The sequence below is a fragment of the Cyprinodon variegatus genome, unplaced genomic scaffold, assembly GCF_000732505.1.
Source record: "Cyprinodon variegatus isolate N-32 unplaced genomic scaffold, C_variegatus-1.0 Scaffold371, whole genome shotgun sequence".
Classification (NCBI taxonomy): Eukaryota; Metazoa; Chordata; class Actinopteri; order Cyprinodontiformes; family Cyprinodontidae; genus Cyprinodon; species Cyprinodon variegatus.
Window position 1 is genome coordinate 61,078 of NW_015150824.1, and position 25,868 is coordinate 86,945.

Genomic DNA, 25,868 nt, shown 5'->3' on the forward strand with positions numbered 1-25,868 from the left:
TGAACTATAAAGTGCCTTGAGATGACATGTTGTGAATTGGCGCTATATAATTAAATTAAATTGAAACAAATTGAATTGAAGATAAACATGAGTCTTTGTGGAGCCTTTTTTGTTTGGGAAGAGCAACCAGTCCACATCATCACATATCCACACTTTACAGCAGAGAGGAATTTCTTTTCTACACGTTGATTTTAATGATATAAACATAATTACCTGGAAATAACAATGGTCATCATTAAACATCACCACATTGCGGCTGGAATCTCATTGGTTATGGTTTCATTTATTTTGATTGGTCTGTTCTGTTTTAGACCGGATAGTATTAGCAGTACCATAATGACTTACGCTCCGTTTAAGCCAATCTAGCTGGCATTGCTAAGGGCTCCTGTACAGCCTGTACACTTTGTTAATGCATTTTAACCCCTTTTCTAGCTGTAGAGTAGGGCTAAAGAAATAATTGGATTAGATCTGATTAATCAACGATTGAAATAATAACCAGACTCTGATCATGCCATTAGCTAGAAGAGCAACCCACTCAGAGCACTAATTATGTCATTATAGTAGAAAATACACAAACAATTTGCATTTAGGATGAAAAACCTTTTAGTCCAATAATCTGTCTAGAACTCCTCTAAGCGCATAGTTTAATCTTCACTAGGTTGAAATTATGTATTTAATGGGGGCACCTGTTGCTATTGAATATTTGTTTATCAATAAAAGATAAATGGCATATTAATTAGTTGGCAAAATAATAAATATAGATATAGGTTTGGAAAATTTCTATTTTTTTCATTAACATTTCCTGATTTACAAAGTTTAACACAAATATAAACTAGAAAAAGAGGGTGCAGACCTCCGCCAGACAGCAAAGTTTGCCCCAGATTGTGATTTACACCTGTAGCTTAAACTCACATATGATCTGAATCATGACCAAATGTTCTGCTCTCACCTAAAAATGTAATCAAAATCTGTACATTACTTTTCCTGTTATCTTTTACACAGACAGACAGACACACAAACTCTCCTAAAAATATAACCTCCTTGGCGAAGGTAATAACCTAATTCACAAGAAAGCTGATGTAACATTGTAACAACCTCCTGGTTCCCAAACGGAATTGGTGACCTATTTTATCTATTGCATTTGCAACAGGGACATCTCTAATGATATATTTGTATTTCTACTTGATCAAATCTTTATTCAACGGAAATTATGCAACTTAAAATTAGAAAATGAAAGCTTTTTGTGGGATATTTGAAGATGGAGGTCAAGAAGTCACAATGGAATAGGAAATTCCAGAGAATAAAGTCACTGTTTTTTTGTTGTGAAATTATTTTTAGATGGTATCTAAAGGTACGAGAAATGAAAGAAGTAGAAATTTCCCATAATCTACTTGTGTTTGTTTCATTCATTCCTTAACATCAAATCAATGCGAGTCATTTTCATGCAAAAGAAAAAATTCAATCTAACTGAATTCCAATCCTCATGTCTTGCCTCTCTGTGGATATGTCTGCATGAGGGAAGTGTGTGATCACATTTCCTGCCGCATACCAGTCTGAGTCACATGCACATCCTTGTAACCGTGGCAACAAAAACTCGCATTCATTGAGAAACAACTCTAACTCATAGGAGCCCTCTGTGTCTATGAATCACAATGACAGTGATTTAAACTGGAGAGATAACAACACGGCTGACAGCCGTATTTTATGTTAAAGTTTAACTTTGGGGTTCGTCTTTGTTCTTGCTATTGCAGTGTGCTGGTGAGGAGAACTGTGTAGACACCAGGACAGTTTACATTGGACATAAGCAGCCTCCTCCAGGAACCGAGGCCTTCATACAGCAAAGGTTTCCAGACAACAGAATAGTCTCTTCCAAGGTGGGTGTGGGGGAGTGATTCTGGGCAACAGCACCATTAGACAGAACACAGCTTTCTCACTAAGCTGAAACATCTGTTTCTTTAGTCGTTTATTCCCCCCTTTGTCTCTGCAAAGAGACGCTGTCATCTGTGACTCATGAAAATATGAAGCCATGCTTCCTATGCGGCCTTGACCTTAATATCATTCAATCATGTTTCTTTATAGCTGTATTTCTTTCTTTTGTTTTTTGCAACCTACAAAACAGTTCTCCTGCTGCGTCCCATGTTACAGTAGACATGCAAGGCTAATATTGTGTCTCTTCTGTTTCCAGTACACTTTTTGGAACTTCATCCCCAAGAACATGTTTGAGCAATTCAGAAGAGTGGCCAACTTCTACTTTCTCATCATTTTTCTAGTTCAGGTAACATGAATTTAACCTTAATGTGAACTAAAGTTTCCAGCAATGCTGCAAAAAAAGAAGTGGCAAAACAAATGACTAAATATTATAGTTGATAGCTACAGTTTTTACTCCTCCCGGCCAGTAAGTTGCGCATTTTCATATTTGCGCATTTGCCGGCTGTTTGAAAGCTAGTTGCCAGGTCTACTAATTTAACTTACCAGTTCAAAACAAAAGCTGAAAAACTCTGTGTGCTGTTTAAGGTGTTTTTGTCAAGGGGATCTTCATGGCTAAAGTCAATGAATCCATGAATACATAAAGACAAACTGCAGGTTTGCTTTCCTACCTAAAGCCAACCATGTTTAGCAGTGACTAGATGTTAGGGGTTTAAACTAGACTGTTACTTAGGAAAAAAATGCTTGTGAACATTTTTTGCGCATTTCTTGTAAAGTGTACTGGACCGAATTACATTTTTTGCTCAATGTGCTTGAGTTGCAAAAATCTCATGTTTAAGGGAAAACTGAATCTTTTGTGCTGATGCCGAATAAAACCGCATGGAAGAACCTACCTTTTAAGTATCGCACATTAAAATTAGGTTATTTACATTTGTTATGATACGAGCTACTTGGTTTTAATCAACACAGAGATTAAAATGGTTTTAATCTGCTGTGAACATGTCTGGCCTTTCCCATTTACCTTCACTGCAAGAATGTAGTTATAGGGCATTTTTTTTATAGCAACTTAAGTGAGTTTTTTAATCTAAACTGTGTCGTTCTGCCATTTTATAGGTCACCTTATTTTAATTTTAATTAGTATTTTCTAAGCATATGATTGTATCCGTTTTGAAACTGTGCTTTATTTAAGCCCTTAGCATCTCGATCATTATTTTTTTATTTATTGCAACAGATTGAAATTCTCCCAAAATAAATACTGGATATAAACAACAGTTGGATTATGCTATAGGAGAGGTGAAAGAAGCATTTATGTTTAATTCTAAGTAACACAAGTAAATGTCTATTTTTTAATAATGTTCATTGCTGTATTAAAATGTTTTTTGTAATTGGTTTTGATTTTGCAATCTTTGTGGGTGGGTCAACAGTTGATCATCGACACGCCCACAAGTCCAATCACCAGCGGTCTGCCGCTCTTCTTCGTCATCATAGTGACGGCCATTAAACAGGTGAGACCTAACCCATGTGCTTCACATGTCTGCATCCGGGATGCCGCCACACTTCCAACAGCTCTGCCTTTCTGGTTCCCATGCAGGGCTATGAGGACTGGTTGAGACATAAAGCAGACAACTCTGTCAACAAATGTCCTGTCCACGTGGTGGAGCATGGGAAAGTGGTCCGCAAACAGAGTCGCAAGCTAAGGGTGGGTAACCGTTCATCAATCTGGTCGCATTTAGCAGTAAAACAGGGCCAGAAATGCTAGATGTCTATGAGCAAAGAGTTTCATCTCCTCTGTCCACTGCAGGTTGGAGACGTGGTGTTCGTGGAAGAAGACGAGGTCTTCCCGTGCGATCTCATACTGCTTTCCTCGTCTCGGGACGATGGGACGTGTTATGTTACAACAGCTAGCCTGGATGGAGAGAGCAGCCACAAAGTGTGTTTTTAAGAGTTATTTCATATTTTCTGTTTCTGACTGCATACAGTACCTTGCAGATGAATTCATACCCATTAAAACCTTTTCTTATGTTATGATTTTCTTATGTTACAATCACAGCCATGGAGGGATTTTATTTAGATTTGATTTGATGGACCAACACAAAGTGCTGTTTAATTGTTTAATCAAAGGAAAGTGGTAGAAAGTTTTCATATTTTTAAAATTAAAACACTTGAATAACGTGGTGTGTTTTTATATTGAACTCCTTTGATGAATTCTAAAATTGTAAAACATGGTGGTGGCAGCATTTTAAAGGAACTTTTTCAGAGTTTACAGGTAGATGGATGGAGCTAGACACACAGAAGGACCATAGGAAAATCTGTTAGAGGCTGTAAGGACTTAAGAATGAGTTTAATGAGTGGCCTAGTCAAAGTCCAGAGGAAAAGCCTCCTGAAAATCATGAAAAAACTTAACTTGATACTCATAGATGCTCTCCATTTAATCTAAATTGGCTGTTTGTAATAAAAAGAAAAAGATTAATAATGTTCTTTTGGTTAGAAATATGATTATTGTTATTTAAAATGGTTATGCGGTGAGTTTGCAAAAGCAAAATGGCAATAAAAGAAGAAATCATTTCTCTGAACATGGGTAGTCGTTAAATGTTCTTTAAGAATAATAAATTTAATGATATTTTGTAAAGAAATATAAATTACATTAGTAGTGAAACATATTTGAACAATTGACATAAATAAAAATAGAAAATATTTGAATTATTATTAAGATTATTAAGCAGAAAAAAGGAAATTAAATAATTAAAACTAATATGAACACATTTTAATGCAGCTACTGAAAATTCCTGTACTTTATTTAGTTTAGACTTTAGGCTCCAGTTGGTTTTGGATTTGATGGTTGTTTGAATTTAAAATAGTTATTATTGTAATCTACCTTTTTTGTTTAAAGTACATTCCTACTATGAAAAAATACCTAATATCGCTTAATAGTTCTCAATAATGAGCCACTTTGTGTTGCTCTGACTCATAATATGCTAAATATGCGCATTGCTAATATGTGACAAAATGTGGAACCCTGTAACTACTGAAAGACAAAAGCATAGAAACAGTTTTTTTTTGTTTACTTTGTGTCTCCCTAATCTTAGTCTGTTATTTCCTGCAGACATACCATGCAGTGCAAGACACCAAAGCCTACAAAACGGAGGAGGAGGTCAACTGCATCCATGCAACTATAGACTGTGAACAGCCGCAGCCAGACCTGTACAAGTTAGTAGAACAGATCCACAGCTTTGACTGAAGCTTAACATCAGAAACATTTCTGATCTCTCTTCTTTCTGTGCTCTTCTTCATCCAAAACAGATTTAGGGGCAACATCAACATTTACATGGGAAGTGAGCCTGTGTCCAGGTATTCTGAACATAACCCTTATGAATGTCTCTGGGAAAGATCCGTGAGGATTAATTTAGACTTAAATACCAGCATCACATTCTGAAAAAAAACTTTCAAGTTTAATCTTCAGTGAAATTTTATTTGATGTTCAGTTTAAGGAGCTCAACACCTCTGAATTAATACTTTGTTGAAGCACCTTTTGATCCAGCTGATGTCTGTCAGTGTTTTCTCATTCTGCCTGGCAAATGTTTTCCAAATAATCAGAGGTTTCAAAAGTATTAATGTGTATTACTGAAGTAGAAGTATAAATCCTACTGTTTAAAAATACTTTTTAGAAGTTAGAGTATCAAATTAAGCTTTATACTCAAGCTAAAGTGTTAAAAATACAATTTTTAAAACTACTTAAAGTATAAAAGTGATAATCATTTCTGAAAAAATGTTAAGCACAGTTGCTTTACTGCATTACCCTAGTATAGGAACTTTTTTTTGTTCAGTTCTGGATGATAACTTCCTTATACTGTAATTAATTTTCTTAGTTATATAACTAATGGCAACAGTGTTAGATTTAACTTTGCATCATCTTGAAAAAACATTTATTTTGGTATGTGGGGAAGAACAAGTTGGTGCAGCACCGAGTCCAACCACAAAGAAATTAATTGTCTGGATAAAACATATTATTTTGATGTTTTTTTATTTTTTTTAAATACCAACAGGCCATAACGAAAATGAGCTCAAATCAAGCAAAACTAACGAGTCTATTTTTAAAATGTAAGGAGTAAAAAGTAGTGATAATTGCAAAAAAAAAAATGTAAGGTAGAAATAAAAAGTTGTCTAAAAATAATTACTCCAGGAAAGTATAGATAGCCAAAACTTCTATTTGAGTAAGGTTACAAAGTATTTGTAATTTGTAACTTGACACCTCTGCAGCTAATGCATTATAAAATTGTACTGTTCCTCTCCTGAGGTCATTCTTGTTTTGATTTGGAGGATATGCTTCCACTTATTGAGATGCTAGAAAGAAAAATTATAATTTTCATCATCTTTCTACCAGATAAATTTAGTTTATTTTAAGGACTGACAATTATTTAGACTGACTGTAAATCCTCCAACTGAGTTCTGTCACAATCAGAGCTTGCTTTTTAAAAAAAGTTGTTGAAAAGTTTTTAAATTGAATCAAAAGGTGCCTCAATCAATATTCATCAAAGGGTGTTATTACTTGTGCAACCAGTTTGGAAAGTTTTTATTTTTTTCTAACACTTGATTATAGCTGGTTATTAAAATTGAAAGTGAAACATATTTGTTTAAACCGTCTATTTACTATTATTGTAGCCTGTTTTTGTAGCAGGGCTTTGTGAACAACTGCAGTTACTGCAACATAAATAATGTGTATATTAATGCATTTTCTTTTTTAATAGAGTTGTTGTTTGGAAAAACATCACTGTTTTTGCATGCATCTGTACTTTTTGCTACATCTTGAGTATAATTGTGTGGTTTTGTAATAAAACCTAATTATTATGTGCATTCTGAAGAAGTGAATATCTCTAATTACCGTAAGTGTTTGCCCTCTGTAGGTCTTTAGCTTCTCAGAACTTGCTGCTTCGTGGAGCAACACTGAAAAACACTCAATATATTTATGGTAATAAACACAAAGTACATTAATTATTTTAAAGGCTGATAATGAGGGTGTTTTAAACTACTTTCGTGTTACATCAAGGTGTTGCTATCTACACTGGCATGGAAACCAAGATGGCTCTCAACTACCAGTCCAAGTCCCAGAAGCGATCTGCGGTGGAAAAGTAAGCTCCCCGATCTCACATTTTTAATCTAAGAAGCAATGACTTTTAACTGAAAGCGTTCTCTGTTAGGGAATCTTTTGCTTACGCTGGATTAGATAATTGTCACTTTTTTAATGCCTGTCATTCCATCCATATAATCACATCTCAAACTGTCATTTATTCACTGTCTGCTGGTTTGTGCGTCTCTTTGGCTCGCTGCAGTGATTCAATCTATTTTCTTCCATCTGGCGCTGATAGACTCTTCTGTCCAGATGGCTTGTGCAAATGACTGACTGTAGGTGGATTTCATTAAGAGTTTGTTACTGTGCGATGGATTACTTTAATAGCATTTGTCTTCCTTTCATCAAAATGAACTATTTTTTTGTGCCAGTGCTATAAAGATGCTGCTTTTTTCAAGCTTAGGGACTCAGAAAACATAGCAAGACTAGAGTATTAGGTATATGAAACTGCAGATCAAAGAGTTATCCTATTTTATAGTGTGAAGAAATGTAGAGCTAATATATCCAGAATGTGGCTGCTTAACAGAGCTATAAAAATAGATTTTTTTTTGCACAATTCGTCCTAAAATAAAACATGTAGCTGGGAATTATTACCGGTAATGAATGCACATAACTTTACAAAACAGTGCAGATGGGAAAGTGCATTTATTATTTTAACGATTTAATTAAGCTGCTTTATTTTCAGGGTGAAATAGATTTAATATGATCATTAAAGGATAATAAAAAAGGAAGAAGGAAAAAGTATGAAGATAATTATTCCAAGTAAAACTTCAGTTGTGAAAAATAATTGTCCCTTAAATCTAATAACTGGTTGGGCTACCTTTGCAGTAACAACTGGCAATGATTGCATGGTTTATGAGGCAATGGTTGTTTTATATCTCTGGGGGAACTACGAACAAACTTTTGGTATTATTTATCAATCAGAATTGTTCACTACATTTGTGGACCGAACATCAATGTGACTTTTATCCTACTTTGCTGTCAATGAAGGCTTTCTAGATAGAAACGCTGTTACCTAAGAGGACGACCAGATTGAATTGGTAAAAAACTGTTAACCGTTTTTCTGATTCAATCTGAAGGGGAAAAAAATCATGATTTTTGGATCAAACGACTCAAAACAAATTGGTTGTTCGAGTTTTTGATTTTTTTTAATGATACAATGTTTAGTTTATGCTAATAGCTGATCGTTTGCTTGTAGTTTTTACTATCAGTTCCATAATTAGTCTTTTTATTCCACCTATTTTATGCAAATTAGGTTTTTCTGTTTGACCTCCACTCTGAGCTCTTTAGCTCCTCTTACTCTTTGCTGCTGCATCCTTTCTGTCTTGCTATGCCATGTTCTACTGGTTATTTTTTCTATGCCAACATGGCAAAAATACTTTCATTAGCAAGAGAAGATGGATGGATGGAAAAGGAGTTTACAATCTAGACAAATTTAGTTTCTTATCTTTTATTTGCTTTCTTTGGTTTTCAGCATAATTTGTTTGGTTTTTTTCAAGCCTACTTCATGTTTTTGTTGTACCTTTATGCAGTAAGAAGTTAAGTGATCTCTTCATTCTGTTACTTAGAGGGGTAATCAGGCCATGGAAACTTTCCCCAGAGCAGTGAATGTCTCACCAGCTGCTCCTTGTCTCCACCTGCAGGTCAATGAATGCCTACCTGGTGGTTTACCTGTGCATCCTCATCAGCAAAGCCATCATCAACACGGCGATGAAGTACGTGTGGCAGGCCGACCCCAACAGAGACGAGCCGTTTTACAACGGGAAAACTGAGACAGAGAGGCAAAGACATGTTGTGAGTTTTTAACAAACTTCCTTTAAATCTGTTTTTCAAAGGTTCCTCATCCTCTGGTACTTTCCTTCATACTCCTCTTAATCCCCCCCTCTGTTTCTGTAGCTGATCAGGGCGTTCACAGACTTCTTAGCCTTCATGGTGCTTTTCAACTACATCATCCCTGTATCCATGTACGTCACGGTGGAGATGCAGAAGTTCCTGGGCTCTTATTTTATCATGTGGGACGACGAGATGTTTGACGAGGAGCTGAGAGAGAGGGCTGTAGTCAACACGTCTGACCTCAATGAGGAGCTTGGACAGGTATCACTAGAAGAGCCACTTGGCTTGGTTCAGACCACTGGATGATAAGTTATTTATGAATGTAGTTAATCAGTGCCAAACTTAAAATGATAATATATTACACATGTGTGTCTGTTTTTCCAGGTGGAGTATGTATTCACAGACAAGACGGGGACTCTGACAGAGAACAATATGGAGTTTATAGAGTGCTGTGTGGACGGAAACGTTTACGTACCTCATGTCATCTGTAACGGACAGGTAATGTAAACATGGAGCGAGGCAGTCAGTGGTTTCTGAAATATCATTCACAGAAAGTGAAAGTAGGCATTGGCATTTATTGGAAGTAATTTAAGATGTAAAAAAAATATATGTAGATATTTTCTTTCGTTTTATTTCCTTAAATTGATGTTGATTATTATATCTCACTAACTAATCATTTTGAGTCCATCAACTACTTATGGGTAAATAGCTAGGGGAAAAAAACAAAACATTAATCAGAAATAAATGTTAATTTGAGCTATTTCCTCTATTTCCTCCACTATCAGGGTTTTCCCATGAACTGCAAAGCCTCTGGACTCAGTCTGGGCTCGATTTGCATGAATCACTGTTTTGCGGTGTGGCATGAATCCTGTGGTGTTACTGAGGCATCTGTGGTTGCATTAGTTGTGTTCTACTTCACAATCCTTAGTGCAGTTATGGCAAATAACTTATACTACATTTATGCATACATTAATACGCTGTCAGTAGTTATTCACATTGCAGCCATGACTGCGTTGGGAACTGACAAACAAAAAGACAAAGTCAATATTAAGGGCAGTCCATGCCGTCCGTGAGCGACAGTCGTTTTCTCCTGGCATTTTTCCACAATCTGTTGATAGTGGTGGTATTTGTATTTGTTTTTCAGCGCGGATTTGTCGCCGGAATGAACGCCGTTTACTGAATGCGTTGATATTTTTAGTGAATGGTGAACTGAACCGATCAGTTTTTAAATTATTAGCAAATAATAAGCAACTCTATTGAAATAATTTTTTCTCATTATTTGTGCACTTTCTTCTACCACACTACTTCCTGTCTCTGACCTTTCTATTTCATTGTTTTCAAACAGCTCTGTATAAACAGCTGTCAGATTATTATAAACAGATTACATGAGAAATGGGTAACAGGTGCAAAAGCGGCTCATATTGTCCTATTATATGTGCTGCTTGCGGTTTTGATGAAACAGGGTGGTGTAAAAGAAATACAAGGTATTATTAGAAAATGAGAAAAACAATATAATGAACTTTACATGTAGGTATTTCAAACGTTTAGGTGAAAGTAGAGATTAAATATTAGTCATAAAATCTGGAAAAGCAGACTTTACCAGCTCCTCCCTCTGAGGTACAATCCGGAAAACAGGCACAGTCACATATGAAGTTGAATGGAGCTCTAAACAGCTGGATTTACCTCCACCAACTCATCTGCTTCACCCAATATACTAAAACCTAAGCAGGTCAAAAGTCATTTAATACAACATAATTGAAGGATAATCATACAATTTGTTTCCTTATACATTTTTTGATGGGATTGATTACAAATAAAAAATTTACACAGTCATAGCATGAATATTGTTTTTGCCAGGTGATGCCCGGTGCTTCTGGTATCGATATGATCGACACATCGCCGGGGCCTGACGCCAGGGTGAGTGTATTTAACTTTCTGGCAGTCTGAAGTTGTGTGTGAGGATATAGGAGTGTAACACTGCCATTCTTACCTCGCAGGAGCGTGAGGAGCTGTTTTTCCGGGCGTTGTGTTTGTGCCACACGGTGCAGGTGAAAGAGGAGGAGACGGTAGATGGGATCAAGCATGGAATCCACCAGGGGAAGTCCTCCTCCTTCTACATATCATCCTCTCCTGATGAGGTGGCGCTGGTGGAGGGCATGAAGAGGTGGAGCAGAAAAAAAAAAAACACATTAAAGAAATTAGATTTTAACTCTTTTAGCCACCTAACCTTTTAAATGCTGTGTGCTTCAGGCTCGGTTTCACCTATCTGCGCCTCAAGGACGGTCATATGGAGATCTTAAACAGGGAGGATGAGATAGAGAGGTGAGTGTTAACATAAATACACCAATAATAGCCACTCAGATGTTAAGCACTTTTCTACTCTTATGTAGTTCATTAAGGAATTTAGTTAGCAAAATGGAGTCTATGATGTCTATGATTCTACACTGATTAAATTATTTTACATGGAAGAAAGTGAGGAGCATAAATAGATTAATTTATTCATTTGTTTGCAGTTAAATCTTACCTTATTCTCTGTCTGGTCTTGGCTAACGTTCATCTTAACGGCCTTTGTTCCAGTTGTGTGAGGGTGATTTCTTCCTGTTAAGATTTTTCTCACAGAAGCGTCCGTGTTTGTTGAAATCTTTTGATTCTTAGAAGTTAACTTAAGTATTATTTCTCTTTTTTTTTAAATCAGGTTTGAGCTCTTAGAAGTTTTGACTTTTGACTCGGTGAGACGGAGGATGAGCGTTATCGTCAGATCCAGCAAGGGTAACATCTAAAATACATCGTTCACTTTTACCCTGTGCTGTTGTTTGTCTTTCTATCGCTCAGGTGGTATTTTTGCTTTTTCTATGAGCAGGTGAGCTGTATCTGTTCTGCAAAGGAGCCGATTCCTCCATCTTCCCCAGAGTTATCTCAGGAAAGGTGGAGCAGGTGAAAGCAAGGGTGGAGCGCAATGCAGTGGTAAGAGCACAAGCAGCCACCCTTCAACATTATGTCAGGGAGGTGAAGGAAAAACATTAAATTCTTTTCATTCGGGAGGTTTTTCTGGCTTGAAAGATTGTGCAGTCTTTGTGGTTTCCACAGTTACAGTCATGACCACAGTTTCCAAGGCTACCACAGGAGGTGTATCACTGAAGCATGACCTACATCGATTCAAATTTCCCTACAGATGTTTTGAAATGGTTTTCTATGAGATTGACAGAATTTAAAATATCCAAGAGGTTTGAAGACTTTTGTAATTTCCTCTTTGTTGTAAACATCTTTACTTTAAATAATCTGGAAAAGTAATTTAAATCCTGTGAGAGCTGAATCCATTTAAAGAGGTAGGTCTGCAGAAGGATCCACTGCAGACAACAGAGGGAAGGTGAGCCCTTATGTGTTCTGGAGCTCAGTCTGAGCCGATGTCTCACCTTCCCTCTCTAGTCTGAAATGGATCCTTCTGCCAACGTTTTATGAGTTTAGTTTATTTCTTCCACACCTGCAGAATAATAGCAGGCACACCATGCAACCTTTGGCCACTAGGGGCGCTTGACCTGTAACTGCCCGTGAGTTTTCTACTACTAAACATCCAAAATAATAAATATAAATGACTGTATACTATGAGCAAATTGTTAACTTGCCACTCTAATAATAAAGTTGAGAGAAGAGAATTAGTTTTACATCTAAACTCCTTTCCAATAATGACTTCTTTTTTTTCTCGCGCATGATCCCTTTTACGTTTTCTCTTTTCAGCCTCCTTCGAAGGTTTTAAACTTAGCCTTAGCTCCATGACTATATAAGAGCCTGTGTCCATAAAACGATACGTTCTTCCAGGTCACATGACCTCGCCAATGATGGTGTGTCTTCTCCCAACTTACATAGGCAGTATTTCAAGAGGAGAGCCCCGTTCGTAGCATTAATAATGTAAAGTGCTGTATATTAGCCTGAGGAATCATTTAAAATAACAAATATGCATCAACTATTTAGGTCACAAAGTGTGACGTCTGCCTTTAAATTGCCGAAATAGTCCAACATAGCATAGTTTTTGTAATTTCAAAACTTGTTTGTTCCCCCTACCATACCTGAACTGCTTTTTCTCTGGTACGTTACCGTATCGTACAAAAACCTCAACTATCCCTTTAAGATCCAATTTGTTTTGGTTGTAATGGGGCTTAGGAGACACATTAACAATGTTAAGTTCTTCTATTATTGTAGTTTTTGTTTTTTGTCTTAGCTTTCATTGTCTTAAATCTTGTTTCTAAATGTTTCAAAAATCTTTAAAATCAGCTTTGGTTGAGGTTTAATGTATGTGTGCTTGTTGAGCTGCCATAGATCAGGTGATCTATGGCAGTAAAAAACCAGGTCAATAAGACCTTCCTCTCTCTCTCTGTGGTTGCAGCAGCAGATAACTCACAGCTTTCAGTGGAAATGAAAATGTAGGTTGTGGGTGTTGAGTTGATGAGCCTGGAACAGTGAGAGCTGCTGGTGCCCACACAGTGCACTGGCCTGCTGCCGCTCAACGTCTTTGTTTGCAAAAAAGCAATGTTTAAACTCCTGTGTACACCGTGTTCCCTTCAGGAGGGGCTGAGGACGCTTTGTGTCGCTTATCGGCCTCTGAGTACTGAGCAGTACGAGCAGGTTTGCCACCTGCTGACGAGGGCGAAGTTGGAGTTCCAGGATCAGGACAAACTGGTGGCCGAGGCTTACGACCTCATTGAGAGAGACCTCATCCTGCTGGGAGCCACTGCTGTGGAGGACAGGTGTGAAACCCATGCTGTTAAATAAAAACCCCAGATTGTGTAATATAGAAAAAACAGCAGCCTTTCTGCAACCCCCATTATCTCAAAGCCGTGTGATGAGGAAGAGCTGCCCTAGTTTTGAGGAGAGTTGCAGCTCCCTCCAATTACAAAAGCAGCAGAAGCAATCAAAGCACAAACTGTAAAGGAAGTGTTATTCCACAGGGTACAATGAGTTGACTCACAATAAAGAGAAAATGACTTGGATGATGTTTCTCTGCACTTTTTTTGCTGTAATTCCATCATTTTAAAATAGCTGAACCATCCTCTTTGCTTTCTTTATTTATCTGCTTCCTCCACAGATTGCAGGAAAAAGCTGCAGATACAATAGAGTCTCTCCATAAGGCAGGTATGAAGGTGTGGGTTCTGACCGGGGACAAGATGGAGACAGCGGCTGCAACCTGCTACGCCAGCAAGCTGTTTCGCCGCAGCACCCAGATCCTGGAGCTCACCACTAAGCGGACAGAAGAGCAGAGCCTCCATGACGTCCTGTTTGAGCTGAGCAGGACGGTCCTCCGGCATTATGGAGCAATGCCCCGCGACACATCTTCTGGGTGTGTGTTTTCTGCAGAACATTACTTATTTAAAATATATTGGTGTATTATTGTGTTGGAATGGTACATTAAAATTTGCAAACATTTGAGAGTCTAAAACTTGGTGTGTTCCAGTTTGTCTGGTGAATATACCGACTACGGCCTGATAATCGATGGAGCCACCCTCTCTGCTGTAATGAGGCCCAGCCAGGAGGACTCAAACTCAGGGAATTACAAAGAGATCTTCCTGGAAATCTGTCGTAACTGCAGCGCAGTGCTCTGCTGCCGAATGGCTCCTCTTCAGAAAGCACAGGTAGAAACTGTTGAATCAACCACCATTTAAATAAACATAGAGATCTTGTGCAAAAGCAATAATTGCTGGAATGCAATTATTTTTCTTTTACTTACTCAGATCGTAAAAATGATCAAAGCTTCCAAAGAGCATCCGATCACCCTCGCCATTGGAGACGGTGCAAATGATGTCAGCATGATCCTGGAGGCTCACGTTGGCATCGGTTTGTGTTTTTCCAATATAACCAAACCATTAATATTCAACTGAATCACTTTTTACTCCTTTCTTTTTTACTGCCCTCCTTTCCAAATTTGTTCCCTTTATTGATTGGAATGTTTTATTTTTACACCATTCTTGTTGTTTTTGAGCATTTTCACATTTTGTCACATCACAACCATATAATTGAATGCATTTTACCATGCTTTATGTGGAATAAAAAAAAATCAATGCTTTTAAAAAAAGGAATTTAATAAGTTAAATCTTAGGAGTGCAGTTATCCTCTCTGAATCAATAATTGCTACAATTATAGTTGCTAGAGTTCTGGAATGTCATCAAAACATCTACTGACTGAAATCGTTACCTAATCCTCCCTGCAAAAACATGTCCTGCTTATTCAGACTGGATGGAGAGCATCTGTAAACATGTTACCGTATGTTGAAGTTCTACCACAGATTAATATTACTGGACTTTGACTAGACCATTCTTAGACCTACATTTATTGTGGTCTAAATGGTTATATAGACATTTCTTGAGTGCACACTGATGCTAAAAACATTGTTTAGATTTTTATTTGTGAAGAGTGTCTGAAATGTATGCATCACTACATAGTTAGATCTATATAGTATTGTGAAATGGTAAAAGAGAAATAAGTATTGTCCATCATGCTGAATGCAGGAAATTAATTATGTCTTCATGTAATTTAGTTCTTATTGGATCAGTTTATTTTCCTTCTAAATCACCATCATTATAAATCAGCTTTTCAAATAAAAGCCACAGATTCTCACTTCACTTATAAAATTATCCTCTGCAGAGAAACATGACTAATACCTTCAGCTAATGTGTTTTCTTTGATGTGTTTCCCTCTAGGTATTATGGGTAAGGAGGGTCGGCAGGCAGTAAGAAACAGTGACTACGCTATCCCAAAGTTTAAACACCTCAAAAAGATGCTGCTTGTCCATGGACACTATTACTATATACGCATCTCTGAACTTGTGCAATACTTCTTTTACAAGGTAATCCACCCGCCTCTATCTGATACGCAATGTTTGTACTATTCGAGAAAGTTTTGCTTGAGTCACAAAAATAACGTTTGGATTACTTTAGTGTTGATTAATTCATTAAAAGTCTATTTCTTTCACATTTAACCCAGTTATTGTTTTGAAACACCTTTATATGTTACTTATAATGAAATTATATTGTCTAGCAGAAATAAAACTCATATATTTTTTCATATTTATCTTTCCCCCAGAATGTATGTTTCATCTTTCCTCAGTTCCTCTACCAGTTCTTCTGTGGATTCTCTCAGCAGGTTGGCAATGATTACATTTTAGAGTCCTTTTAAGAAATTCATAACAAAAGAACAAAAAAAACCTCAAAACTCCAACGCTGCTCTGTTTTTCTCTAAAGCCACTGTATGACACAGCTTACTTGACGCTCTACAACATTAGCTTCACATCGCTGCCCATCCTGCTCTACAGCCTCATGGAGCAGCACATTAACATGGAAATCCTGAAAAAGGAGCCGTCGCTATATAGGTGGGTTGTTTTTTACTTCCATATACAAAATATCTTTCTTCTTTTTTCAATCAGTTGGATAATTTGAATAACTAGATAGATTTGATTTTTTTATTCCATTGTCTAAAAATGAACAAATACTTAATTTTTTTAATAAATGAAGGGCTTTTTACCTTTATTAATTTTAAAGCAGAGTAAGCTAGGGCCAGGAAACAATAAATTTTCACATTTTCACCTCTGAATTAGCATAATAGAATAATAAGAGAAGATGATCAGGTTGTCCTCCAGCATCCTAAACCTATGACAGCAAAACTAAAGGGAAAGCTGCATATCAAACTAAACAACTTTATTATAATAAAGATATTTTTAAACATGATAAACTAAATCTAGTTAAATGCTTTGAACTTAAATGTCCTGTATGATAATTATAAATCTGCTAGAGATTCAAATTTATACGTGTAGATTATTTATATCAAATGAAGATATCTTTATTTGGTGATTAAGGAGCCTCTCCCAGGCAGCGTGGAAACTTATTTTGTTTTTCATCTTCAGAGATATCGCCAAAAACTCGTTGCTAACGTGGCCCATCTTTATTTACTGGACTGTCCTGGGTGTGTATGATGCCATTGTGATGTTCTTTGGTGCTTACTTCTTGTTTGACAACACCACCTTCACCAGCAATGGACAGGTAATGCTGATGCCTCTATGACCCTCTTTTTCCAAATCAAAGAAAGCTTTGCTATATTCTTGGAGTTGATTTATTTCAGTAATTCATTTGGTAAAAAGTGAAACTCATCTAGCGTATGGAGACAGTACCTAAAGGATTATATGAGTTCTGCTCATGTAAATACACAAGTTATTTGGCATTTACAATATGGGGAAGATTGACGATTCATCAGTAGGCCAGCAGTCATTGTCGTCCTCCACATGGAAGCTGAACCACAAAAAATAATGACAAAGAATGTGGTACTTTTGATAGGAAAGTTAAGTGGAAGGAAAAAGTCTGGTAGAAAATGATCCACAAACAATGGCTAAAAGAGAGATTTCCCTCCCCATAGTTATGCCATATAGGTTCAGCAATTCATGCTGTATTGAAATCATTCACTTCAGTTTAGTGAACGGTGAAACCATGCTGTAGGGCAATGTTTTAGTTTTAGTCATTTATCCTTTAAATTAAAAAATTTTCATCAAAGATTTTTTTTTATTATTTAATCCGATTCCTAATGAACTAAAACAAAAAAAGGTGAAATTTATTATGCTATTACATTTTCACTTGCTCAATAAATCACTGAAATAAACAGACCTGCCTGGTTTATTGAGATGTAACTTCAGTCTATATTATTCACCTGTTGCTGCTAATAGGCCATTCCGTCTAACTAAAATTATGGATTTGTGTTTTTTAACTTTTCTCCTGCTTATTTTCTGTAAACTATCTTAGAAGGTATAGCGAGGAACACCTGACGGTTGTTTAGCTAACTTTGTTCTTGTGTTCGCATCCTATGGACTACAGCTTTTTCTTAATCTCCTTTTGGTTATTTTATTTTTAGCTGTCTTTTGGTTTTCTTAAAGCTTTAATCTTCTTTGAGATGCCTCATGGTTATATATCTTTTTTTAATCTCTAGTTATTTTCTCAACTAAATAAATTATAATTTTCTTCCTACCTTATTATTTTTCTTCTTCTGCTCTTACCTTTGTGTTGCTTGTTTCTTTTTGCTTCTTTCCTTCTTTTAGCTAATGACAACCAACACACAGATGGTAAGCCTGTCCCTGTCCCTCTGCCACCTAGTTTCACCCTCCAGTTTCCTGTTTCTTCCCCATCAAACATGTCCATAGAGGGCACCACTCACCTTCATCTCATATCATTTGCTTTAAGCTTGTAGACTTACCAGTTCAGGGCTTGTGTGTTTTCCACTCTTCCATGTTTATTTTTGTGTTACTTCATGTTGTATCATTGGATTCATTCCAAATCAGTAAAGACGTGTTCAATTTATCACCGGATGTCAGAAAACGGGTTATTCCCTTTAACAGTACTGCATTGTAAAGGTTATTGGCTTCAAGGAATGATGTTGGAAATACTGGATTGTTGTATTTGCACACCTTTAGAGGGGCAGCTTTTCATTAAAGGTATAGTGGAGGATTAGTGCAAATTTTTGAAAAGACCCACCCTCTCCACTTTAAAAAGAAAATGCACATGCACAACCCTGTTCCCGCTCCCGAGATGTAGCGCCTATTATACACGTCGGAGAGCGTGCACGAGCCCATTTCTCCTCGTGCACGCTCTGTTTAAAAGTTGCTGTTTGCATCGCTTATACAAGCTTACTTTCCCAAAGAAGATTTGCAATTTTTCCTCTATGTCAGACTATCCACCGGTAAGTTAAAATGGGGATGAGTACGTAGGACGGATCACCTGATTGATTGACAATTAGGAGGACCACTTATTTTGATGATTTACCCCCCCCAAAAAAAACATCCTCCACTACACCTTTAATATGACAACTGATTATAAGTAGATTATATGTGTACATGCAGAAGATGATAATCTTATGCCTCTGCTCCAGATTAGTTAACCCTAGGTTCTAAGGCTAACAGCAAAATAACAAAAGGACTTCTAACCTGTTGAAGATGTCAACTTCTAAAATCTCATAAAGGTTTAAGTAAATGCTGTTTTTTTTAACCTTCAAATTGCTATGTTTGAATTAGACATTTGATACATTGCAAAAAATTATCTAAAAACTTGACTTGTCCTTGATTTAAGAGGATAAATAAGATCATCTGACTGAAAGACCACTTTTGCTCTTTAAATATGATACTGGAGGTTATTTTTTCTTATTTTAAATGTACATTTTTTATTCCACTTGCAAGTTGTTTTACTTGCCTCCTCACTTAAAGGTAAATCATACTTATTATAAGAAAATGTGACATTTCTTAGATTTCAGTTTTGCAAAGAGATGCAAGCATGCTAAGTTATGCTCTGATAAAACATTTGTGCTTAAGTTTTGTAATTAACTTTTGTTAATTTACTTAAACAATCTTCAGTTTAATCTTCTAGAAATATTTCCTTTAAAGATGAAAACGAATGAGAACATTGTTCCCTTAGATTTCTTAAGTCTGTTTGATTGATTCTTTATAACAAAAGCGCTCCTAAGCACACGTGCTTCTTGCTAAAGTAGAACAACAACCTTTATTACTTTATTTAAAAAATTATGTATTTATTGCAACACATGTAAATTGCATACGCAATGCTGGTCTATGTTTTAACGAAATAATGTGTCGAAAATAATTGTTTTCATGAAAATACAGGTCATATGTTGATGACCTAAACATGCAAAATAGCAGGAGGAGGAATTTGACGTGTCAATCCTGAAACTAATTTTGGACCCAATTTTTACATCTATAAATAGCATTGTTAAAGTTAGGTGCAAACTCCACACTAAAACGTCAGCAGTCATTGTGACCACAAAGGAGGCTTTGGCAGAATGACAAAAGATGGAGAGAGAGTCTGCCCGCATTTGCACGTATTTGGCACCACCAGGAATAAGAAAAAGGAGAAACTTAGCACGTGAAAATAGAAATCTACCAAGGACATCAAAATGCTGCAGGATGCAAGCAATCTATATGCAAATAACCCAAAAGAAAAAAAAACACGACCAAATTTAAGTAATGTAGCATGTGTAATTGTGTAGTATGTTGCTTAAAATTATAAATGAAATTCATAATTTAGTTGCTGATCCGCCATACTTGAAAAAGTGGCAGGTATGATGTAGGCTTTCACGCATATTTCATGGCATCATACTAACCCTTCATGTTATGATCTCTGATGTTACTAAATGCAGCAAACACATAATAGCAACAGTAACAGCTATTACTGCTATTTTGTTTTATTTGCAGATGTTTGGAAACTGGACGTTTGGGACGCTGGTCTTTACCGTTCTCGTTTTCACCGTTACATTCAAGGTAAACTGCCCTAAAAACGGCTTCCTAGACGTTACTTGCACCTTCAGTCACCTTGTCTAAAGCCATCGTTATAAGTGAGCATTTGCCATGTGTCCCGTTTGTCTTTCAGTTGGCTCTCGATACTCATTACTGGACGTGGATCAACCATTTTGTCATCTGGGGTTCACTTGTCTTCTTTGTTGTCTTCTCTCTGCTGTGGGGAGGAATTATTTGGTGAATTGATAAAAATCGCTTATCATAATAATTAGTTTTGTAAAGACTCTTGTTCCTGTGGCTTATATTTTTCTTTTTCATCTCCAGGCCTTTCCTCAACTACCAGCGAATGTACTACGTGTTCATGCAGATGCTGTCCAGCGGTCCGGCCTGGCTCAGTATTATCCTGCTGATCACGGCCAGCCTGCTGCCAGATGTGGTGAAAAAAGTGTTCTGGAGGTCGCTATGGCCCACAACTACTGAACAAATACAGGTAGATGCATTCAATGGAAACAAAATTGAAATGTTAATGTCCATGGTTACACTGGATGATAAAGGAGTGAAGCCGGAAGGCTTAAATACGCCTGCTATACGATGATAGCTTGTTGGCTGAAGTATAATTTTGTGCTGCAGGAGGAACTGCTGCACAGAAAATTAACCTAAATTTATATTTTAAATAAACCTGAGCATAATAGAAAGTGGCTAAAGGAAAAATAAAGTCAGGAGTAGAGATCAGAAAGCTTAGTTTAGTTATTAAAGAAAAATTGTATGATAAAAAAGAAGAATCTGGAGGAGATCCAGGCAGAAGGTTCCTGAAAACAATTTAGTAAATGAATACATCAACATATATTTTTTTAATCATACTTTACACTACATATTCAAAATGTAGTGGGTGGAAGTTTACAGTTTATTTATCCCACCTGTTTTCCAGTTCAACATCAGTCTTAACATCTTTATCTTTCAGTATTTACAAATTACTAACATGCTCAGTAATGTACCTTTTACTAATAAACCATGGATTTCATCATAACTATCATAATTTAGGAAAAGTATTTCCTTATATTTCTTTTTGAACAGTTTTACATAATTTTACCTCTACAGACATTTGCATAATATAATTCAATTTACTCAATTAAATTAGTAAATAACCTGCAGACTTTAAATTCTTGCAGGTTATTTATTCCATCCCTTTCAACAAAAGGTTTTTGGATTTTTTTTTTTATTTTCTTACGTAAAAATTTAATTTTAGCTTTGAATACTAAGTGCAATGTTTGAAAAGCTGTAAGATGTGTAAATTTAAGACAGTTTAGACTTTAGGAATAGTTGATTGTCTTAGTGTAAATACTCGAGTTTGTGGATGAATCTTAGCACTCTTTTTCTGCAGTATAACTTATGACTACAAACTTTATAGTTGTTCCCCAGAACCTCAAATGCAATGAGATATAGTAAAAAAGAGAACAGTATAATTTATAGTAAGCTTCTTTCTAGTGGAGGAGAAAATGACTATATGCTAAGGTTGTGTGTAAGACTAATAAATGGTTTAGAGAAGCTCAAATGTTTAGTTAAAGTTCATAACTTTAAGGTTTATTTCTTCCAATGACTCCTAAAGGAAAATAGCTTTTAACTTTAAAGGAATCAACATAAATTTTCTAAAGAGAATCTTTTACTTTTAGCTGATGAGATTAAATATTGTGACCCTGTATTGGGAGAAAAAACTTTCATTTGGTGGGGTTGATGATTTAACAGAGACTGAGCTTAAAACAACCAACAAGGTTCTGAAGGATTTCCTGTTTTGACGCCAATGGCCAAATCAACAGACCTGCAAGGCCATGTGGAGTTATTAATGTGTCTCTACAGGATCGGCCTTTAAAAGTGAGGATAAATAGATGTTGACCATGTAGTTTTGTTGATTTTCTACAAAATGCCAGCTCTTACATCCATCTCTTAAACTTCCTGTTATAAAGTAGCTTCTCTTTTGACAGTAAACCGATGTCTACTTTCACTCTCTTACCTCTGATCACCTGACTTTCTGAAAACACTGACCTACAGAGTTGTAATTATTTGCTTTCCTTTATCCCTCTTTCCTTGAACCCGCTGTTTCCTGTTCCTCCTGTTAACCCTTCCCCCCCCACCACCACCGTGGAAGACAAAGCGTCGGTGTCTTGCCTCCGAGCCTTCCACCATCTTCATGCTGTCTCAGACCTCCAGCAGAATCAGTTTCTAACCCAGTCCTCCACGAGGTGATCCTCTGCCTTTCCTCTCCCCCCTCGCCTTTAAATAATCCTGCTTCCTGTTTTCCCGCATCTCGTACCCTCTCTTTCCTGCCTCCTTTGTTTGCCGCCATGCCTGCTCTTTTCAGCAATGTCACTTTAAGCGCTTCCTCTCACTCAGAGGATGAGCATGTTTATGCTTATTTGTTTGCCTATTCATTTAAAAGCTCCCATTTGTGTCTAGATGTCTGTATGTGTTAACTTGTGTATCCACAGCATGGGAGAAATATGACAAGGTTTGAGAGAACCCTGGCCTCCCCCAGTTCAGACTCATTACTAGATGGAATAGCTCTCACAGAAGCCTAAAAGGTCACAGCACGGTAAAACTTTGAGTTGGTGGATTGATTTTTAATTTTTTTTTCCTCTCGGGGTGTTTGGTGTCACTCATAAAAGTGTGTGATCTTAATTTGTAATCCTACACGGGTCATCCATGTGGTGGATGACAGGAAAAATACAGCGGCTTGCGAAATACTCACACCTCTTGAACTTTTTCTTGTTTTTCTCACACCAAAAGAAACAGACTTTGATATGTTTTGGATTTAATACTTTTCTCATGTAAAATCTCTATAAAATAAAGTCAAGTTTTTTTTGTAATATGTTGAAAACTGAAAAAGTTTAAGGTGGATGAATGCTGTGAGGTAAATACTGTATAATTCAAGCAGGGGATTTCTTATGTGAAGCTTTGGTGCCCTCTGGTGGTGGCTGCAGAAACAGACGGGAGACGTTCTCAACTGCATGTTCAGTGATCGTGTTTGCATTTGCATGATTTATTTTTGTTTTTATCAACGTAATATTGTTTCTATTGCTTTGTTTTACTAATTCATGTAAAGGTGAGAACATTTTTACAGTTTTTTTTCCATTTGATTTAGTTATTTTACATATTTTCTGGTTCAAAAGCTGATGAGTTAATAAAAACCACGTGCAGCACTTATCCTTCCTCTTTCATTCCTCAAACAGAATGCTGATAAGCTCTACAAGGGCCACCTGTCGGAGTTCACCCCCTTGGCGGTTCTCCACCCTCCACCCAAGGTCGACAGCCACCAGCGAGGCTCTGAAAACCAAAGGAAGGCCCTGAACCCACGAAGGTCTGAAACCCCAAACAGCAAAGTCATGTTCACACGCTGGCAAAGAAAGCCAGACTACTGCACCTTCTCTCCCCTGCAGTGGAGTCCGTACAATGGGGCAGGAACGGAGACATCTGTCTAATTTATTATTATTTTTTTTTTATAAATAAAAAAAAAAAAAAATAAAAAAAAAGAACTATATGGAGTTAAAGTGAGAAAAGAAGTTTGGATAAGCCGGAGTTGGACATCGGGTGGTATTCCTGACGTCAAGTCGCCGCTCGCTGTAAACGGGACGGGTTCCTAGCCACAAAGCCTCATTTGCCGCCATGACTTGCAAAGGGCTCAGTGTATTTATGTCACAAAAAATTCAAACAAAGACTCAAGAACTGTGATTTGACACTAACATACATGCGCTAGCCCTTTACTAATGTCTGCCTTCAGAAGCAGCTGAAGTGTACTTTAACTGTTATTCCTTTTAATTGTTTTATGTAGTGACACTGGGATTAGAATGATGATGAATCATCTCATTTTCTTGTCTTCAGCTCCTTCATCTCCTTCTCTCTCCTCTCTACCCCAATCTGCCTGTCTTCAGGAATAACTACTGTTGGCACGGTGCGAACATGTTGTCCAGAAACTCTCCCTAGGCTCTGCGCTCAGATCCTACGGCATTGTAAGGAGGCGTGTAGCAGAGGAGGAAAGCCTGAATGATGGAAGATCAGTTGGTTCTAGTTTAGCTTTCTGATGTGCAAATGATTAAAAAAAAAAAGACCAGCTTTGACTCCTCTTTCAAGCTTTCCTTCCACCTGTAGGTATTGTTGTCTGTTCTATGAGATAGATGATTGTGTATTTATAAAATGCTCTATATTTGGCTGTTTTGGGCTTTAGGAATTAGAGATGCACCATTCAGGCTTTATCTGGCAGACTGATTTCTGACAGGAGATACTGTAAAAAATCAAAGAGAAAATCATGTTGCCAAATTATTAACCAAAAAAACTGACCAAAAAAATGGAAAAATTACAACATTATGCTCATTTATGGATACACATACATTATGTCAATAATCCTTTTTTATGTATGTTAAACTCAAGAAAAAGTGAATAGAAGTTCAAACTTTCAGTTAATGTTTTTATAGAATGGAAAAAATGAAGCGAGTTTATTTTGTTTTGATGCTTTTTTAAGTACGGCTGATAATGAGATTACCTGTTCTTTGCTCAGAGGAGATGGAGAAAAAATGAGCAAATTCTCCCGGCTGATTGGTGCACCTCTAGTAGAGATAGTTTAGTGCTGCCTTATTTATTTATCAAAGCACTTTAATAAAAACTCAAATATTTCCTTAATGAAATTAATGTCACAAAGAGATTCCAAGTGCCCCAAAGTCCTAATGCCTTCATTAAAGTTTGCCTCCTCAGATGATCTCCATAAAATGTTGATTATAACCTAAATTCTGATCAAATAGAATTATAATAGAAAAATGTATTTAAAAATTAATTTTGCCGTCATGCAACATAAGATACTTTAAATTAGGATTTAAAATCCATAACAAATGATAACTTTGAGAAGAAAAGTTCATAGTTTTCAAGTATTTACCTCAAAAATTTAAAAGCAATGTATGTTATGAGCTAAATGATTTTATTTATAATTAAAGTTTTAAAAAAATATTCCTACTGCTGCTAAAAATACATCAAATGTAGATAATTAATATTTTTTAAATATAATATACCCTTATAAAAACCTGTTCACCCACCTAATCATTTTCATAGTACTCTAGTGGTCAGATTATATATTTTTTTTGCCGTTTCAGAGTCACTGCAGTAATGCTAGGTGTAAAAAATATTGATTTTAGCTAAAAATTTGAGCTTTACTCTTAGTTCGCTAGGCTGCAGTCTGCTGCTGAACAGATATGTCGCTTGCAGCTTTTCTGTAGATTTAGACGACAACTGTCTAAAAGTGATTATTTGCTATTTCTGGGGGCTTGCAGATGAACAACCTGTCATTGGGAGCTGCTGTTATTTAATACATGGAGCAGCCGCATAGCTCACTGAGGAAATGCACAGCGTAAAGTTTTAAATCATTGTTACCCTATTAGCATTAATGGCTGATGCTCCTTTATTTCCGCATTGACTGTTCTGCTTTAGCGCAATTTGATTTATTCCCAAAAATGTGTATTTCTCGTTACTGTCTTTCCACCAGTTGATCAGCAGCCTATATATATCTTCACACTTTCTTCTATTATTATAAAACTTTTAAAAGTAAACTATCAAAAAAGTTAATATACCTCAAATTTGTTAAAGATCTGACATAAAAAAAATTACAAACTGCTTGGAGGTAATAGAATTGCACCTTTCAACTTTCCTGCAGTCTTTGGTTTCATTAATTTGTGTTTTTTT

General features: G+C 36.5%; 1 protein-coding gene across 5 annotated transcripts in view; it reads left to right on the plus strand.

Annotated features, from left to right (window-relative positions):
* atp11a (ATPase, class VI, type 11A) overlaps positions 1 to 25,348 on the plus strand; it is a 57,081-nt gene extending 31,733 nt beyond the window's left edge. The window contains exons 2-31 of one of the 5 annotated variants that reach the window (XM_015386561.1): positions 1,752 to 1,874; positions 2,186 to 2,275; positions 3,351 to 3,431; positions 3,518 to 3,625; positions 3,728 to 3,856; positions 5,030 to 5,133; positions 5,227 to 5,274; positions 6,828 to 6,892; positions 6,971 to 7,052; positions 8,695 to 8,845; positions 8,948 to 9,145; positions 9,269 to 9,382; positions 10,742 to 10,801; positions 10,882 to 11,048; positions 11,135 to 11,206; positions 11,580 to 11,653; positions 11,745 to 11,848; positions 13,445 to 13,626; positions 13,965 to 14,216; positions 14,331 to 14,508; positions 14,608 to 14,710; positions 15,574 to 15,719; positions 15,956 to 16,015; positions 16,114 to 16,241; positions 16,773 to 16,908; positions 20,109 to 20,174; positions 20,284 to 20,387; positions 20,475 to 20,640; positions 22,634 to 22,737; positions 23,375 to 23,513. In XM_015386561.1, the coding sequence (XP_015242047.1) occupies positions 1,752 to 1,874; positions 2,186 to 2,275; positions 3,351 to 3,431; positions 3,518 to 3,625; positions 3,728 to 3,856; positions 5,030 to 5,133; positions 5,227 to 5,274; positions 6,828 to 6,892; positions 6,971 to 7,052; positions 8,695 to 8,845; positions 8,948 to 9,145; positions 9,269 to 9,382; positions 10,742 to 10,801; positions 10,882 to 11,048; positions 11,135 to 11,206; positions 11,580 to 11,653; positions 11,745 to 11,848; positions 13,445 to 13,626; positions 13,965 to 14,216; positions 14,331 to 14,508; positions 14,608 to 14,710; positions 15,574 to 15,719; positions 15,956 to 16,015; positions 16,114 to 16,241; positions 16,773 to 16,908; positions 20,109 to 20,174; positions 20,284 to 20,387; positions 20,475 to 20,640; positions 22,634 to 22,723 (3,381 nt within the window). In that variant the 3' untranslated portion in view covers positions 22,724 to 22,737; positions 23,375 to 23,513. Of the gene's footprint in view, positions 1 to 1,751; positions 1,875 to 2,185; positions 2,276 to 3,350; positions 3,432 to 3,517; positions 3,626 to 3,727; positions 3,857 to 5,029; positions 5,134 to 5,226; positions 5,275 to 6,827; positions 6,893 to 6,970; positions 7,053 to 8,694; positions 8,846 to 8,947; positions 9,146 to 9,268; positions 9,383 to 10,741; positions 10,802 to 10,881; positions 11,049 to 11,134; positions 11,207 to 11,579; positions 11,654 to 11,744; positions 11,849 to 13,444; positions 13,627 to 13,964; positions 14,217 to 14,330; positions 14,509 to 14,607; positions 14,711 to 15,573; positions 15,720 to 15,955; positions 16,016 to 16,113; positions 16,242 to 16,772; positions 16,909 to 20,108; positions 20,175 to 20,283; positions 20,388 to 20,474; positions 20,641 to 22,293; positions 22,388 to 22,633; positions 22,738 to 23,374 lie in introns of those variants that run through there. The other 4 variants (XM_015386562.1, XM_015386563.1, XM_015386564.1 and 1 more) reach the window with 4 other exon arrangements.
* Positions 25,349 to 25,868: the final 520 nt, after the last annotated feature.